This window comes from Etheostoma spectabile, chromosome 16 (assembly GCF_008692095.1).
Source record: "Etheostoma spectabile isolate EspeVRDwgs_2016 chromosome 16, UIUC_Espe_1.0, whole genome shotgun sequence".
In the NCBI taxonomy this organism is placed as follows: Eukaryota; Metazoa; Chordata; class Actinopteri; order Perciformes; family Percidae; genus Etheostoma; species Etheostoma spectabile.
Genome location: NC_045748.1, coordinates 5,589,278 through 5,608,505, shown reverse-complemented (window position 1 = coordinate 5,608,505; position 19,228 = coordinate 5,589,278). Strand labels below are relative to the sequence as shown.

The following is a 19,228-nucleotide window of genomic DNA, read 5'->3' as shown; positions in this document are numbered from 1 at the left end:
ACACACACACACACCCAGTCCTCTGCAGCCCCCCCGGATGAGAATACAAAGCAGAGTAATTTCATGGCTAAGCAGGCCAGATAATCAGTAGTCATATTTCACAGCAAAAGGAATGCAGACGCAGACATTGGTCAGGGCTGGTGGGCTGAAAGTGTCACTGCACTCATTCATATGAGATGCTATTTATTTTCCTCCTGTGTCTTTATGTTTCTTTTCTCGGCCAGTTGTCCACTCGTCTTTTCGTCCATATTATATTCATTTTAGTCCAGTGTTTCTGTAACGTAAAATAAGACATTACAAAATCAATACAATTTGCATTCAAAGTTCCACAGTAGAATTCTTTTCAGGGAGTAATGTTAACATTAGATATTCTGGAGTTTTAGCTCTGCCTAATGACAGTTGGGAGCTTAAGTGCCAGCGCTGGGAGCCAAATAGTCACAGGCCAATTTAACCCCGGATACAAGGTGATTACACCATGATGTAAGGGCGGAAGTGTGTGTTAAGCTCTTAAGGCTTTGGGTTATGTGTTTATTTGTTAATGTTGCTCTGCTGTGGGTTTTTAATGTGCTATAAACTCTCATTGTGTGTCTGTGTGCCCCAGGCGTCTTTGCATTCGGTCTTTTCGCCACTGACATCTTCGTCAACGCGGGCCAGGTGGTGACGGGAGGGCTCTCGCCCTACTTCCTGTCTGTCTGCAAGCCCAACTACACCGGCACCGAGTGCCGTTTTAATCACCAGTTTATCATCAACGGCAACATCTGTACCGGGAACCCTGTTGTTGTGGAGAACGCTCGCCGGTCCTTCCCATCCAAGGACGCTTCGCTGAGTGTTTACTCTGCTGTTTACCTGACGGTATACAACATATTTTCTTAAGCACAAGCCAGATGTTTTTTTTACTTTCTGTTTGCATTTGTTTTTCTTTTCATTTAAATCAGACCACATAATAGTGCAGACAAACAAAAAAAAAAAAGGAAATTCTGATTTTATTCAGCAGTGAGCACATTTAATTAAAAATCAATGTCAAGTGTACTTGTACTCATTTGGGACTGAACTTTGAATTTTGGAATAATGAAGAAAACACCCAAACAATCAGAATTGAATAGATCTTTTTAGTCCAGACTGATTAAAGATAAACACAGAATTGTAATTAAAAAAAAGGCTTTCAAAAGGTTTGGATTATTTGCTGTAAAAATGTGCTACATAGCCCATCCATCTTTGATGGAGGAATTGGCAAAGAGGGACTTCATTTTTCTTGAAAGTGTGTAGAGGAATGTCTCTCAAAAGTGTAAGCCCATGCAGTTTTAGAAAATTGGCTGGAGGAACACATGAAGAATTGAGCTTTGAAAAGCTGTGGTTTGATATTAGAGTGACGGAGGGACTCAGCTGCTGAAAGGGGAAAGGAGACTGAGCATAGGTGCGGATGTTATCAGCAGGAGCAAGAGGAATACAAGGACAAGTTGTTGATGAAAAGAGGATTCCATACACACAACTCCACAGTCTGACGTGGTAGAGGGTAAAAGTTCGAGACGTGAGAACAATATAAGGAAGAATGTGCGTTTTGAAAGGCTCAGTCTTCCCACAACTTTCCCTCGCAGTAGCAGGTTCCCATATTGCATTAATCTTTTATGCCCTGTAAAAAAATTTTTTTCACTCATATGATGTAAGTTTTGGACATCTTTCTTTAACCATTTTGTTGTGCAATGGAGGCTTTGTGCTCTCATGAAATGGTAAAATATTTGATTCCATTTATGGATGCTCCGCGTGAGATTGCTTCTGTTCTTGTCTACTGAAAGAGAGGAACAGGGGCTCTTTTTAAACCTACAGTACACAATAAAGAAAATATTTTTTTTTTTCATGTTTGAAATCTAATTTTATTTGCCTTCTGTCCTCCTTTCTAGATGTACATCACCAGCACCATCAAGACCAAGTCCAGTCGCCTGGCCAAGCCTGTGCTCTGCCTGGGCACACTCTGTTCGGCCTTCCTCACCGGCCTCAACCGAGTCTCAGAGTACCGAAACCACTGTTCGGACGTAGTGGCCGGATTTTTACTGGGATCAGCCGTTGCTCTGTTTCTGGTGAGGACGATGGAAGAGTAAAATACTTGGGGAAGTGGTGATTAGAAAAGAAGAAGAGTGAAGAGATGATGATCATTCTGAGGTGGATTCGGTTCATGACTCATTTTCAAATCAGAGCATAGTGATAGTCTATTTAGCTGCATTAATTGGAACGGACTCAAGCCAGTATTTAAATGATAAATTTAGGCTGCAGCTGTTACCAAAGCCCATAATATGGATTTGATGCCTTTAGTGACATGAATATGCGTCTGTAGAGGCCACATGGTGGATGTGAAAGTTAGCTGTGCAGCAATGCAGTCATGCACTGTCTTCCTAAACACTAGTTTGTCAAAGAAGCAGTTTGTGAAGAGGTGATAGAGGGAGAGAATGTGAAACGGGATGAAGCATGGTTTATACTGAGCTTTAAGGAGGTTCAGATGCAGGTGAGTTAAGATAGAGGGGAAAAGGCAAGGATGCACTGGTTGAAGGGTGGAAAGAGGAGAAGAGAAGAAAGGAGAGAAAATACTGAGGTGGCACCTGGATTTCTACTGAGATCAGCAGTCGCTTGAGTTTTGAAAGAGCTCAGGAAGGAAGGGAAGGGGAAGGCAGAAGGGTGAGAAGGAAGTTGAGGGAAACTAATTTGAAATAGGGGTTGTTGTTCAGAAAATGATCCAGGTAAAGGAACCAGTGATCTGATTAAGATTTGGTTTTGTACTCCTGGCAAGGTAAAGAAATATTGTTATGCTAAAGAGATCTTGATGTGTATCATTGAAACAAATGTCATGACAAGGTATACATTGGGCAGACCGGACCAAAACAATTGTCCCTGTCCTTCCCCCTCCTTCGGTCTTTAATGTAAAACCAGGTCAGATTCCTGTTAAGAGTTGTAAAATCCTTTAGTCAGACATCAAATTGTATGCTGTGTTTAAATGCAGGGTAGTGATTACAAGTTGTTTTTAGGGTTTGAAGTGGAAAAGCCCATTGAGGAGAACAGAAGGTGAAGTGAAACCCTCACAAATGTAAAAAAGATTAATTTAACAGTCTCAAAGGCTTCATTACATGTTAATTGCCGCAGGGCCTGAGCCTTTAAAGCAGGACGTGGTGTGTAAGAGAGGGGAGGGAGGAGGAGGCATGCAGGGAAGACTCAGGATGGATTCATAGGGAAACTCTTTAGATGCTCTGAGGGTGATGGGGTTGTCATATGTTCTGCATGTATTTTGTCATAAACTAAAATGTTTTTATTATATAATATTTCTATTCACTCATTTAATCCTCCTGGCACCCTTGGGAGCATAGGGCGTCCACCATGGATTGCCACCTCACTCTCCTTCTTGCCAGGAGGCCCCTATTGGTCAAACAAAATGTTGACTATATGATGTGATAGATGGAAAGTAAATGTTATTACAAAGCCAATGTTATTACAGTTCAATCTTAGGGGACAATGAATTACATGGTAGTCCTGTTCATTCATAACCACAAATCAGCCTTATGGTGGTGTCAGACCCAGTGCTTGTTGGGATATTTCAGTGTGGAACAAAACGGTGGGCTGAGCGAGTAAAAGACCGACATGCCATTTATGGCAATGCTAAAAATTAAAATTTCAGTTTTGCACTGTGACAAAGTAGAAATATTTTATAAACCGCATTTTTTTTATTTATTTTTTAGCTGTAGACAACGAGTTAAAATAAATATGGAAAAATGTGCCTGTACACAACTGTACTTTAAACTGATTGTATGCTTGCCTGAGTGTGACATGTTTGTGCAAACATAGTACTTTAGGCGTGAAAAATGATGTTAGAAATGGATGAGCGTTGGATTATAATTTACAGACAGCTCTACGGGATGGTGAGGAGTGGTTCAAATACTTGGGGGGTTTTCAAGGGTGTGCATTACCAGGGCAAATTAAGCCCAGAGAAGATGATGTTCAGATGATGATGCAACACAATTAGTAGTATGAACAGCATTATTGTAAACCACATATATCCGCTTCTGGTCGTCATTATGGTCAACTCCCCCCCCCTTCTTAAATCGTCTACTGGTAGCCACCATACCTGCTCTTGTCTTTGACGTTGTGTTTTGGACTTGCAAGGAAGCTAAAAGCCAGTCATGTGCTTTGGTCAAACTTGTCACCCAAACTTCGTTATATCGTTGTCTGACCCCTCAAAGTAATGACAATAAAGCTACTTTGAACTTTAAACCAGCTTGTCCTTGGACCATGAGGAGTAGAAACCACATCAGCCCACTCTTTAGATTATTAGCTTTTAATGATTGATGTCTAAAACAATTGACGTACATTGAGTTGGTGAACTCCAGTCAAGACAAGAAAGTCAGTCACCAGCTTTTGAACCCACTAATTTCCAGCTTATTAGCAAACTATGACCTAACAGTCCTGATTAAGCCGATCAAGGTCCTGTCATCTGAAAACCTAGGCCATTTGATGGACTGCTATCAGGAGTGAAAATAATTGGTACAAAGAGAGTAGAAATCAGGTATAACTCAAATCCCCATGCTATCAGTGCAGACAGCAAGGAGATCTGAATGGACTCATCAAACAGAAACTGCCTTTGGTCTTACAAGAGGTTTGTTCTCTGCCAGCTGATTGAGGGATCAGTGTTAAGCACTTGGCAGTGGAGTTCCAGGACGATGTTGGAGACAGAGGTGTCCACTTGATCCAAGACAAAGTAGGGGCACATGCTGACTGCCTGCCAGGTCTGACAGAAGCAAAGCCCTTTGAAATTTAAAATGGCTTACAAACTTCACCTCACATTCAAGGCTTTCAAGGTATGTAGAATCGCTAAATGAAAGCAATATTTGACATATGTTTTATGTTACAAAATGCAGATGTGAGAACCAAAAAACATAAGTCATGTGTCAGTTCAATTTGGACCCAGTTTTCTTGGGACAAAAATTAGAGCCTGGGGCAAGAGAATATGTAAGTTTTATTCAAAAGCTCAAACAAGATTTTTCAGCATTTTCATGGAAACAAAATTTCACTATGCTCACTTGAGACAATATATGGCAGCTTGGCCGAGCCTGTCAATGCATGGAAGACATGCGCAAAAATGGAAAGAAAGCAGCCTTCCTCTGTCTTCGGGGATGCTCTTCAGTGGAGTGAAAACAAGAAAGTGGAAACCATACTGAAATTAATTTGAAACAAGGAGGATAGTTGTAGATACAAAGATGTTTTTATCCAAGGTGAAGTGCTCGGTTTGTGTTAGCACTAGAGAAGCACTGTCCATGAACTTCCACAAACACGGAAAGCTTAAGCATCCTCCCAGAATTGAATCACCTTGCTTCATTTTGTTCTTTGCCACTGCCTAAGGGAAAGTTTGGCCTGAGGGCAGACTTGGCTGGGGGTGGTGGAGGTGGTGGGGGGACTCCCTCCTCAGGCTGCCTTCTTTGATTAAACAGTCCATGCAGGAGGACAGAAATACGGCAACCTTGGTTGTGTCTCTGTTGTTAAAAGACCCTAACAAAAAATGTCTAAGAATTTTATTAACAGACATAAAAATGGAGAAACAAGGCATCTGTTAACTGCGCTGGGCGTGGTGCCATGCCACAAAGATGAACCTGCCGGGGCATCTCCGTTGATTGTATTAAACTATGGCCGCATTTTGTAGACTCGTACAATGTTTGATTGAGCTTTTAAACCCTTGTAAACGTTATATTCAAGTGATAACTGTTCCAGAGTTAAATAATATGATCACATCTCTAAAAAACTCATGGGTGCTCTTACATCTAATTGGAGTCTTATATCATAGTGACACATGGGCCGGCAGGCAGTCTGATTTAAGATACAACTAATCTCATTTTAATGTGGACATTAAGTGACATCTTTTAACGATGGTAGGACTCTCACGCTCCATTATACCACTTGTAATACTACTTTGTCTGATTAGGAAGTTGAAATGTGTCTTCAGGGACTAGATGCATGTACACATCCTTTGTATTTAGGAGGTGGTGAGATTGTTGCCTGCAGTGCACTGAGCGTGTTGATATCATTTGGTGTATGAAATCTCTTAAGGCTTACGTTTTAACCGTGCTAGTGGCACAGCTCTAGGGTTGGCAATGTCAGTCTGTCGGCCCACCGCTTCCCTCTAGACTGGAATATCTCAGTAACTATTGGATTGGTTGGCAAGAATGTTTCATTCTTGGTTCCCAGAACAAATGAAGCCTATAAGGACTTTAGTGAGCCCCTGGCTTTTCCACTGTTGAATGCATTACCCTGAAATTATTTGGTACAGTCATTTGATTTGGTTGATGGTCTTTTAACTTTTCATTTCACCATCAGGTATAATCTTTTCCCTAATTCTTTGCTTTGCCCAATTCTTTCTTTTACCTTAAAAACTAATGGCATTCCCATCAGTGTCAAGTTTACTTTTTTAGTGCCAATTAGCAAATGATAGCACACTGACAAGCTTAAGTTAAACAACAAGGTACACAGTATAACTACATCCTCAGGGTATGTTAGCATTGTCATTGTTAGCATATTGATATAGGCATTTAGCTGAAAGCTCTACTGTACCAAAGTAGACACTCCAATTATTTATAAATGTGTATTTTGACAGTTTGTTTTATTAAAATTGGGACAAATAAGTTGGTTGTGTTTAAATGAACAACGTTAATAAACACATGGGTTTATTCAACTTAATTTCAAATGATCTAATGTATAAACCTTATGTGGACCCAGCCTGATTTGATGAAAAAAGTCCTAATACCAGTCACAACATCAGAATGTCACTGCTGAACCTAACTTTGCCGTTCTTTGAATAAATCCTTGATGTTTCAGTTCCATGTCTTCCTGTTTCAACATTAAACTACCTTGCTATTAATGTTGAACCATCCTCACACCTTACAGGGTATATGTGTTGTGAACAACTTCAAAGGCGTCCACAGTGCAGCAGCTAAACAGAAAACGGAAGACTACCGTGGTCTGCCTCTGATGACTTTCCCCCGTGTAGAGAGCCCCCTGGAGACCCTCAGCGCACAGGTACCCAAAAACACTTAACCTGGATTCCCAAAATCCTAATCTCTGTGATGCACATTCTCTTTGCAAATGAATTGACAGAGCTCCCTTGAGACTCTGAGCTTAATAGAAAAATCAACCTTTAGAATTAAGTCTACTGTACTTTGCTGTTCCTGTAATGTGTTGTAATTTACATTAATGTCCTGCTTCAAGTAATAAAACCCTACATTTCCCAGATTTTCCATTAATCAACTAAAGGCAAGGTTTACAGTCACGTATTTAGTTGATCATGTGTCCTTTCTTTCTTTCTTTCTTTCTTTCTTTCTTTCTTTCTTTCTTTCTTTCTTTCTTTCTTCACAAAGCAATGACACATGTTCAGAAGAACATACAGGCATGACATTTTGCACTACACCCCTGTCCTCCTTCCCAAACACACAGAACACACAGAACCTCACACAGACCACTCCTGACACTGTCTGACAATGATTTCCTCTACCTTTTCATTTCCACCCTTCCTCTCTCCTGTCTCCTTTTCTGTCACTTTGATCCCTTTCACTCCCTTTACCTCTTCCTCCATCCCTCCTTCCTCCAACGTTAATTTTCAGAACCACTCAGCATCGATGACGGAGGTCACATGACTAAGGGGGCAGCACCGGGTCACGTTTGCGTCTCCACAGCACTTCCAGACACAATGACGAGGACGCATGCCACGTGGCTCCGAATGCTTAACAAAAAACACTGCTGATATATCTGTGTAATTCACCTGAGGGACAAAATACACCATGTTTCTAATGGTTCTTATCTAGTTGGGCTATGCTCAATTCAACCCGCACACCTATCACATCTGCGGCAAAAATATCACAAGGCAAACTTAAGCACATATTGTTTTTCCAGATACTGGAAAACCATTTGAAACATAGGGCATTTTTCTCTCCAAGGTGCGCTGGTTTGTAGTTAGAGGACTGTGTGTTTTGTACATTTTGTATGAGCGAGAGCTGTAGCCTATCCTGACAGTGTTAAACCTGCGCACTTCCTGTCAGCTGACTCACTCTGTTTTACATCACATCCTCCGTCAGGTGACTTGCCTTGTCGATCACCACATCTATTCCCCGTCAGTCTGAAAAATCTGCTATGGAAAAAATATTGATGTTGTTGTTCTGTGATGTTTGTCATTTGTACAGGAAAAAAAAGACTTCATTCTTTTTATTATCTCTGTGCATTAATTGACCGTGTCAGGTCATATTTTGTAAAGATTTTTGTCAATCTGTATGACTATTATGATCCATTTGGACCTGTTTGCCTGCTGTGTAAACCTGGATATGTTTTGGTATCAGTATAAGTGTTTTGGGGAACAAACTCTCTCCCCTTTGGAGGAAACGACAAGGAAGAGTCACTGAAGTCCTCCAAGTTAGAAAGTGGGGTTTGGCACTTGCAGTGTCATGTTATCAATCATAATGAAAAGTAAATATGATTGGTAGGAATTCTCACTATGAGTTTGTGTGTTTCCCCCCAGTTTCCTGATTCAATGATGTTAATAATAGGAATTCCTTTACAAAGAGGTCCAGTGGGGCTAGTCTGCTATGATATGGTATGGCTGCACAATTAAAAACTGAAATCCCAATGGAAGACATCCTTATGAAATACATGGAAAAAAGACAGATAGGCTCTTTGGTATGAAAGTGAGTGACTTACTGAAGGCTTGGCTATCCCTTTGAATGGAAACCAGGCTAATGACTCCTGCTTCACATTTCCTCCTTGAGGCACCCCTCCCCCTCCCCGACGCACCAGTGGATTGTGATGCAATGTTGTGACTCCATTTCCCATTGGAAGATACACCCAGCATGAAGAGAGAAGTCAAGATGTTTTATAGATATTCATGATTTCAATTATGCTCATTGTCATTGTGATTATAAACGTCTTTTACTTTAAGAACACAAAAAAAAGCATTTAATTTGAAATGCTACATTTCTTTTCTCTTTGTCCCCAAATTAAATAGTCAGTAGCAAAAAAGGGTTCTCCTGTCTTTTTCATTATGTGTCAGAATGCTGAAATTAGTGTTACCTTTTTTTTCTTACCATAACAAATTGTGGCTAAATACAAGGGGGATAACAGGTTTGAAATATAGAACCAATAGCCCTATTCCTCTCTTCTTTCAATTTTAAAACAGAAATATAAAAGAACTGAGGCGGAGAGCAGATATCCATCTTCACAGTCAGTCAGCCTTAACAAGTGGGGAACATGTCTGTCCTTGTGTTTGTTTGAAAATTTAGAGATTTGTTATCTTAACTTCCATTTTGTGGTGTCTCGCACACGACTCTCCAGTAATTATTTTTCTGACTACAAATCCCACCTCCTTTGCTATGATTGGCCCTCACTTAAATCATGGCTCATATACAGCCTGAAGGTGTGGTCACATTAACACATTTAATGTATATATCACATTTGCCCTGCACTTAACCCTGGAAATGTGATGTCATGCCGTAATAAATAAATACTGAGCAGAGAACACAAATTTAAAAAGTCTGTGAGACGTTTGTTGTCTGGTAGTGTAATAGTGTCCTAACAGGGCCAGGGGTGTCGGACTGGGGGTGGAAAGTGAACTGAGTATCTCACATGAGGAAAAATATGCTAGATTGAATAACTGTGGATACAGGGCTTGATTTCTGCCTGGAAGGCAGTGTTGGGGGCTTAAAACACCAAACACCCGTCACACACTACAGTACTGTGTTCTCCAATGACAAGCACTGTTCTTTCTGTGTTTCTATTGGCTGATTGTGCACATCCACACTGTCAAAGTTACACCAAGATGGGAGTGCAATGTGACCCTACCTTTAAACATTTGACTGATACATGTAAACGTGTAAGGGCGCAGTGGACAGTACACAGTCGAGAGAAAGACGCTTCCTAGGAGGCTCAATTCACAAGATAAAAATGTAGCTGTTCTTCAAATAGGTACTTTAGCATTATGAGTTTATGATGGAAAGTTTCTGGGAGGACTAGAACACCTTCAGGGATGTTCTTGAACAAAAAACACAGCTGACATTTATTTTGTGAACTGACAAATGCTAATGTGTGCAATTTTAAAGGAGAAGCATGGTGCCTCATAGTGTTGCCTCTGAGAAAAAAGTAAGATGGAAAACATGATTTGGTATTTAGCAAATCTATGTTTCAAAAAGTCAACGTGAATGACTGTCACATCCTGTGACACACCACACTGTCTAACGATACAGGCTACCCAGACAAGTGATTGAAATGAGCATAGCTAAGCTAAAACCCGGCTCTTATTTATCTTCTCTGTTGATTCATCCCGTTACGACCACAGCAACTTCAGTGCTGTTTATGTCACCGCCAAGCAAGGCATGCACACACAGACACAAAGAACGCTGACGGCTCAGCCAGTGCACTCGCTCTTTTGCTTTGTCAGGTATTCATTTCAGCTCTGACAGCCTGCGCTACCCTGCAGACACACTGGCTAAATAGATAGGGACTGTTTGCGTGTGTGTGTGTGTGTGTGTGTGTGTGTGTGTGTGTGTGTGTGTGGGGGCAGTATTTGACCATGCTGTGTGTTTATAAAATGTCATCCTTGGCTGTTCGGAGTATGCCTTCCAGCCCAAATTCTTGTCCCCTAGCAATATGAGTGAAGAATAGTACAGCAACCAAATATCGTTTTCGAGGCGGGAAGCAAAGCTCTGAGTGAGTTTATGAGGTTATGTATATAGCTGCAGGGTGTTTTTTTTTAAACCATAATGGAATCTATTTAGATGGGAGGAAATGAGTAACTGCAGGTGGGTCTCAATGGCCAACATGAAAAAAGATAATATATATTCCAGCAAATAAATCCTCAATGTCTGATTGGTGTGCCCTGGAAGTCAGCCATTGTTCTGTACCTCTGGGTCCATTGACTCATCAAGAACTAGAGAGTACCTCAGTGACTTTCTTTTTTCTTCAGTGACTGAAGAAAATGATGTAATAGTCTATTGAAATCATCAAGACTCAATTCTGTATTTAAGGGTTGAGTTGCGTCATACCTTTCAAGGTTATGGAGGCGTAATAGTTCTCAGATGCATCTATGCACAAGGCTAAAAGTCTCCTAGTGTCCCAATTTCTGCTTTCTAATACATACTGTGGATTCTGTATTTACGTGTAAGGTAGTTTGAAATTAAAAAAAAAATATTTCAAATAAAGTAAGTGCAAAGAAGAGATGTACGTTTTTAATAACAGAACACATCCAAACGCAAAGAGAAGATGCAAGACAACAGAGGGACTTTCAGTGTGTTCAGTTGTGAGTGATCATCATATTCAAATAAGGATGTCAGAGTTTGACTAGTGGTCTATGGTCATGTTTACATTTAAGTCCTACGATTCAAAAATGGGCTTGTACCAAAAACTAAATGGCAGTTCTGTGTTTGATGTGTCAAGAGATTGCAAGAGCACCGAGGATGGGTAATAAGGTCCTGTTTTTGGGTCCCTGACTGAAGGCTGAAGTCTCTTGGATTCATTATCATTTAATGTATTACATCTTCACGTCCCATGTTTAAAACCCCAAAGCCATTCTGAAAACGCAAAACATCCAGACCATAAGTCAATCTCTGACAAGTTAAACAATGATTTGTACTGTAGGTGCAGCAGAAACTAGAAGTGCATTGGTGAAGTGCAGGACATTATACACCAGTGACCGTTTGGTATTTATAGAATGGACAACCAGAGGAAAATAGGGAAGGGTCATGTCTTTTTATTCTTTGTTGAGGGGAGGGTCATCCAACGTTTTTTATTTTAGGGGGGAGGGTCACCCAACATTTGTATTCAGGGAAACAGCAAAACTTCAAAGTGACTTGGTTGGTGCATATTTTCTCAGTCTCGGCCCCCCATCACTAGCAGAGGGGCCCTTCCCTGTTTAGTCTGCCAGACAATTTGAGTTGTAGCTTTATAGAGACCGTGCGATTTCCCAAACGGAATAAATCCCACCCGCACATATAAACACAAAACTGCTTTGCTAGTTCCATCATGTTCCATTGTGTAAGACATCTGCGGAAAAACATATTTTATTCATTAGCATGATTGCTGTACTGTTTAGTTCAAGAACATCGAAAACATAGAGGACCAGACGCAAGCTTTTATTTTGAAAAGTCGAAGCTCGCCGACAGCACGCTGCCGGGAGGGCATGATACGGGAGGTCTCCAGGCTGCAGCCATACCCGACTTAAATATCCTTTTGGTCCCGGTGATTATTTGTGAAATTGTGCAAACGACAGCCTATTCAAGTCATTTGAGAAGAAAGGAGTGGTAGCATGCAAGCTCCCAAATTGACACTCGTCTGAAAAATTGAGTTTTGGATATTGTTCAGCTTGGGCAGCTTTACCTATATGCTAAAATATGCAATGACTGAGAAAGCCTACTGATGGGTCCATACCAGCCAGTTCACGTGTTGAATTTGTTATTACCCAGTGTGCTTTGTTGAATGGTTGCAACGTTGTATTGTTTTATTTCATGTGAATACTAGTTTACTAGAGAAGTAACTTGAAGTAATGTAGTTCAGCGTAAATTCTTTCAGTAAGACCTAACTTTTAATCGGTGCACTCCTAAATCAATTCAGCTGTTGTCCTAATAAATTTACTTTTTTTGCTGTGTATAACTGTCGCATTTATGACTATACTAGTCTCTCCTGATTTGAATATAGCTCAGCCTAAATTCTTTTAGGAAGACCTAATTTAATCAATGCTGTCTTCCTAAATGGAATAAGCTGGTGGAGGCGTTCACCTTTCTGCTTAATCCGCTTTGTCGTTGCAGGCAGTGAGTGGTCCGGAGCCTCCTTCGGTCAGGTCTTCGGGCTCTTTCGTCACCACCACCGGTGTCTAGATTCCATCGGGGGGGTCTGATGGTTCTCTACCCCTATATAGATACATGAAAGATTCGTATAGCGATGGAGTCTAATCGCCAAAGACTTTGTACATTTTATTGAGCTGTACAATAAACCTTATTTGCATATGTGCAAACATGTCTCTCCTGATTGAAGTGTGCATTTACTTTCCATGCTTATTGTGTTTCCACAACAATGTTAGTGAGTAAATCTACTGAAATGGCCACCAACAGTGGAGTGTGATGTGTAAAATGAGATGGCAGAAGTTAAAACCTGTCATGGTTGTAAAAGAACAAGGGCTATCTATACATCTTTACCAAGTGGAAACCAGCACAGTAGGCATCAATACATTATTGGGGGAGGGTCATGCCTTTTTTCCCCAATCATTTTGGAGGGTCAAAGAAAAATGTATTATTGCCAAAGGGAAGGGTCAAGACCCCAAAACTCCTACGGTAAAACCTTAAATAATAAATGAACAGTCCTTTATTAGATCTCTGAAATTAGATTTTGTTCTATGATCCACCACAAGATGCCAACCAGATGTTTGTGATAAATATAGGTGTCTTGCTGAAGCTAACTTTCCTACCCATCCTCAAAAAAGGGCACAAGAAAAAAAAAATGACCTGAGCCAAATTAAATACATTGTCAAAGGCCAGATACTTTAGGTCATCGATGGTAAAATCCACCAGTTACCAGCAGTTTTATTTCCTTTCTTTCCTCCTAACACATACAAGGTTTCAGCACGAGGCCATTCGGACTTAACTGGATGGGTTCACGTTCAGGGTATTTACACTCGCAATGAGTCTCAACATAAGATTCAGTTGAATTAGCCCATTAAGCTTGAATACCATTCTTTCTATCAATGATCACGTTTATCATCACAGCAAGTATTTCTGTACCCTTGAAGACACAAGGCTTAGAGGGAATAGATGAGAGGGACAAGAGGAAGCAGTAGAGGGAAGCAGGAATGGAAGTAAAAGGGAAAAAAAAGAAAAGAAAATGAAGGGATCAGTGAGGTGAAGAAAATGGGGTAAGGGAGGTTAAGAAGAGGATGGTTTGCACAGCTCTTCAGTGACTGCAACAAGCTAGTGAAAACAGATTTGGTTCAGGGTCCCAGGTTCACCTTTGTCCACTGCCTCTTGTCTTAGTGAATCTCATGTTCCAGAAGTCAAGAAATGTTCTACTGGAGGTACAAAGCCAGATCTGATCCCTAGAGAACGTATCAGTCCAGCGCTCATGGGGGCTCCTGAGCCTATCGAAAGATTCAGCTTCCAAAAATCTCCAAAACTCAGACATGGATCCTTTTCCAGAACCTACACAGAAGGATTTGGAAACTAGTCCCATATCTTACCAGGTTTCTCTTGGCGAAACAAGGGAGAAAAGCTTCAGAACTCCGGGAGTGTGTTTGTGTGTTGGTTAGTCTGCTGGTGGGACTGGCTATACTGAGCCAACTGGTTAGACTGATGCGTAGTGGGCTGACTGGGTGCAGTCTGGTTTACTTGCTGGTTTTCTGATTGGTACTGTTCTAGCTCTCGCTTCCTCCTCATGGCTGACTGCAGCTGCTGCTTGATTAAGAGGATTTGACCCTCCAGTTCTGACAGCTCCTGAACCAGCGGGCTCCGACCCACACCCAGGCCGGGGCCGGAATCGCCCACACCCAAACGTGTTATCCCCTGCCCGGAGCCCCCCTGCCCTGGCCCAAGTCCTTGGCTCCGCCCTAACAGGTCGGAGCGACCGTTAGAGTTAGTCACTACGGGCAGGTGTTTCGCCAGTAGAGGAAGAGAATGGGGATGAGGCTGCGGAGATGGGGGTGGTGGAGGAGGAAGATCCTGGGAGGATGGGCATTCTAGGTCATTCTGCATCTCTTGTGGAAGGACCCTACGCCTGTTGCAGTGAGAGGACTCGGAAGGATTCCAACATGCTGACTGGTTGTTTCCCTCATTGCACCTTAAGATAAGACAGATACAAAGAAAAATATGAAGTTGCAATTCCGTTTTTTTCCTCAGCCTATGTGGGAGATTATGGCTCATCTGACATCTGCATGTTTTAAGACTGAATTCTACGTAAAATCAGTGACAGTGTGAATGCTTGCCAAGACACAGTACAAGTGTTCTCGTACTAAAGCAAGTCCTGTTTCATGTGTGTCCCTGTGATAATTGTTCTGCTATTTATTGTGTAATATGTCGTATTTTTTAGCTACACTAGTGGCTTGGCTCAAGTGACGGTAATATTCGTGCCACAGTCAGTTGGTTGGTCCACAATTTTATTCCAGACTAAAATATTTCATTTCATTTATTTATTTAGCTCAAACAATTGACAATTTTGCTAGACAAAAAATAATAATTAAAACCACAAAATAAAACACAATCAATCAGAATTTAACAAAAACAAAACCCCAAAGGATTAGTTCGAGAAGGAGCAAGAGGAAGCAAATAGCTTATTTGGTCCCGTCCCTATTTCACAAAATCACATTATTACAAAGTAAGTACCTTTGCAAATACAGCATACAATTTTTCAAGTCTATAATAACTTACAACAATACAACAATATACAAAAATACACAACTATAATTACGTTCCTATGTTTCAGTCTATTCTTTTCTGTATTCATCAAGTAATGATATTTTTAATCTGCAGTATTTTTGAACTGAATACTATTATGGCTATGTTTGATGTCATTGTTTAGTCCATTCCATGAGGTGAAGCACAAACTGAAACACACATTTTAACCGAAGTTCGCACAAGAAGTTGCTTGGACATATACAATGTCCTCTTTGATGAAAACCCCCGTTCTCTTTATTTAAACATTGCGCCTATTTCATAAGATAAATAATTTTCTTTAACTTTAAACATAAATTGTGTATGGTTGAATATATCAATGTCCATACATTTCAGCAAATGTGAATAGTGTGCTCATAATACCTGGTGTGACTTATTAAACCGATTGCTCTATTTTGCATTGTGCAACTATTTTGCAAGTTGCTGTTGTAGGTATTTTCCCTTTCTTCCACACAATATAACATATTTGGTAAAATAAGTGTGCAGTACAGAATATGTAATGTGTTTTGGTTCAATGTGCATCTAGGTTTGCTCAAATTACCAATACTCCTGACCATCTTCTTACACAGATATACAATGTGGGCCTTCCAGCACAGTTTGTGTCAAGTACAACAGCCAGAAATGTACTTTAATGGACATGCGTCCTGCCTTATCTTCAACCCATTCATCCTGCAAAATCATGTTTCACGTACAGAGAAAATATATATATATATACGACAAACACAATCCCAAAGTGATTTCATTGGAGCTTTAAAGCTACACAAACTTAAAAAACAGCCAGCTGCGGTTGTCCTTGACCACATATCTATTCCTTTGGTTGCGCTAACCATTAAAACTCATGTTTTTTTTTTTTTAAACTCATGCAACTCAAGTTACTTTGGATCGTTGCCCAAAGTTTCTCCCTCATTTTTATTTAATTTTTTTTTTACACAGCAACAGCACTGAATAGAGAGAAGAAAGTTTCATCTGCAATACATGATTGGATATTAGACAAGGCTGCTTTCATGTTGGGTTTAGAGAGAATACCAGTGAGTGTCCTTGCTTTCATGCTCCCCCAAGCCGTGGGAATGTTTTGGGCAAGGCAGACCTCACTTCTGTCCAGATAATTTATTACAAATATGTAGACTTGAAATATTGTTATGAAAAAAAAAAACAAAATATATATAAATATAAATAACATATATATATATATATATATATATATATATATATATATATATATATACATACATACATACATACATACATACATACACACTCAACTTTATGGCATTTCATCTTTAATTAAAAAACAGCACTCAGTGTTGAGTTAGTTGACATTTTAAGTTGTATTTCAAACAAATCAAACAATAAAAGTTTTTTAATTTGAGGGAAAAATTATATATTTTAAGAATTTTATTAGAGTAGTAAACAGCTTACTATTGGATTTCATTGGTAGAGTTTTGGTACAATATCATTTTAAAGAAACCTTTTACAAACATAACTGTTCAGCATTATTCACACACACTCTCTGTGCTCTCAGTCGCATATTAAAACACAATCCAGGATATAAAGCACCAGTACATTTATAACAACTCTAGTCTATATCCATGACCTTGTACTTCTGGGATCATTCCGTTGCAGCCGTATGTCATTCTTTTCGGACAGATGTCCATTGCCTTACTCTTTCTGTTGGAATTTTTTTAACTCCGGTAGATTTATGAGGACTATACATACATACATACATAATACATACATAACATACATACATACATACAACATATAACATACATCTAATACAGTGGTGTGAAAAGTGTTTGCCCCTCTTCATTTCCTGTTCCTTGCATGTTTGTCACACTTAAGTGTTTCGGAACATCAAACCAATTTAAACAATAGTCAAGGACAACCACAGAACACAAAATGCAATTTGTAAATGAAGGTGTTTATTATTTTAAAGGTGAAAAAAAATCCAAACCATCATGGCCCTGTGTGAAAAAGTGATTGCCCCCTAAACCTAATAAATGGTTGGGCCACCCTTAGCAGCAACAACTGCACCCAAGCGTTGCGATAACGTGCAATGAGGCTTTTACAGCGTCCGGAGGAATTTTGGCCCACCATCTTTGCAGAATTGTCCTAATTCAGTTACATAGAGGGTTTTCGAGCATGAACAGCTTTTAAGGTCATACCACAACATCTCAATAGGATCAGGTCAGGACTTTGGCTAGGCCACTCCAAAGTCTTCATTTTTGTTTTCTTCAGCCATTCGGTGGTGGACTTGCTGGTGTGTTAGGATTATTGTCCTGCTGCAGAACCCAAGTTCGTTCAGCTTGAGTACACGAACAGATGGTCGGACATTCTCCTTCAGGATCTCTTGGTAGACAGCAGAATTCATAGTTCACACGGCAAGTCTTCCAGGTCCTGAAGCAGCAAAACAGCCCCAGACCATCACACTACCACCACCATATTTTACTGTTGGTATAATGTTCTTTTTATGAAATGCAGTGTTCCTTCTACGCAGATAACTTGACACACCACTTTCCAAAGAGTTCACTTTTGCCTCATCGGTCCACAGAATGTTGTCCCAAAAGTCTGGGGATCATCAAGATGTGTTGTGGAGAAATTGAGACGAGCTTTGATGTTCTTTTTGCTCAGCAGTGGTTTTCTCCTTGGAACTCGCCATGCAGGCCATTTTTGCCAGTCTTTCCGATGGTGGGGCATGAACGCTGAACCTAACGAGGCAAGTGAGGCCTGCAGTTCTTTGGACGTTGTGTGGGGTCTTTGTGACCTCTTGGATGAGTCGTCGCTGCGCTCTTGGGTAATTTGGGCGGCCGGACACTCCTGGGAAGGTCACCACTGTTCCATGTCTTGCCATTTGTGGATAATTCAATTTCAATTTATCTATAGTATCAATTCATAACAGAGTTATCTGAGACACTTTACAGATAGAGAGTAGGTCCAACAGTTCTAGTAGTTCCCAGAGTAAGCAACAGTGCGGAGGAAAAACTTCCTTTTAGGCAAAAACCTCGGAAGACCAGGCTCTTGGTAGGCGGTGTCTGACGGGCGGTTGGGGTTAGAATAATAATGGCTCTCACTGTGGTTCGCTAGATTCCCAAAGCTTTGGAAATGGCTTTATAAACCTTCCAGACTGATAGATCTCAATTACTTTCTTTCAATTGTTCTGAAGTCTTTGGGTCTCGGCATGATGTGGAGCTTTTAAGGATCTTCTGGTGGACCTTACTGTGTCAAGCATCCTATTTAAGTGATGCCTTGATTATGAACAGGTGTGGCAATAATCAGGCCTGGGTGTGGCTAGAGAAATGAACTCAGGTGTGGACAACCACAGTATAGCATGTTTTAACAAGGGGGGCAATCACTTTTCACACAGGGCCATGATGGTTTGGATTTTTTTTCACCTTTAATAATAAACACCTTCATTTACAAATGCATTTTGTGTTTACTTGTGTTGTCCTTGACATTGTTTAAATTGGTTTGATGTTCCGAAACACTAAGTGTGACAAACATGCAAAGGAACAGGAAATGAGGAAGGGGGCAAACACTTTTTCACACCACTGTACATACATACATTCATACAGAACACATACAGACATACGCACATACACACCTGGACTTAAATTCACACCTGGTCACTTTATAATTTTATCACTGGACTCAACACTGTCACTTTAATAATAATTTATGGTCTTTGTTTACTTGATGAATGTTCTTATTGTTGTTATTATTATTATTATTATTATTATTATTATTATTATTTTCATTGTTATTTTGTTGTCTTTATACTGTCTTTTTTATCTATT

The 19,228-nt window shown here is 40.2% G+C and overlaps 2 protein-coding genes and 1 long non-coding RNA gene across 4 annotated transcripts in view; 1 reads left to right on the top strand and 2 right to left on the bottom strand.

Annotated features, from left to right (window-relative positions):
• Positions 1-9,030, top strand: part of plppr1 (phospholipid phosphatase related 1) — a 53,451-nt gene extending 44,421 nt beyond the window's left edge. The window contains exons 5-8 of one of the 2 annotated variants that reach the window (XM_032539611.1): positions 602-852; positions 1,899-2,075; positions 6,913-7,044; positions 7,626-9,030. In XM_032539611.1, coding sequence (XP_032395502.1) covers positions 602-852; positions 1,899-2,075; positions 6,913-7,044; positions 7,626-7,658 — 593 coding nt within the window. In that variant the 3' untranslated portion in view covers positions 7,659-9,030. Of the gene's footprint in view, positions 1-601; positions 853-1,898; positions 2,076-6,912; positions 7,045-7,382 lie in introns of both variants that reach the window. The other variant, XM_032539612.1, reaches the window with a different exon arrangement.
• On the bottom strand, positions 1,480-11,787 carry LOC116704274 (uncharacterized). Its single transcript, XR_004335644.1, has 3 exons — positions 11,690-11,787; positions 4,614-4,623; positions 1,480-1,489 (listed from the first exon to the last, which is right to left on the bottom strand). It is a non-coding gene; the product is annotated as an uncharacterized LOC116704274 (long non-coding RNA).
• Positions 11,788-13,376: 1,589 nt separating this feature from the next.
• Positions 13,377-19,228, bottom strand: part of grin3a (glutamate receptor, ionotropic, N-methyl-D-aspartate 3A) — a 57,912-nt gene continuing 52,060 nt past the window's right edge. Inside the window, exon 10 of the mRNA XM_032539610.1 lies at positions 13,377-14,823. Within this exon, the coding sequence (XP_032395501.1) occupies positions 14,262-14,823 (562 nt within the window). The 3' untranslated portion in view covers positions 13,377-14,261. The remainder of the gene's footprint in view (positions 14,824-19,228) is intronic.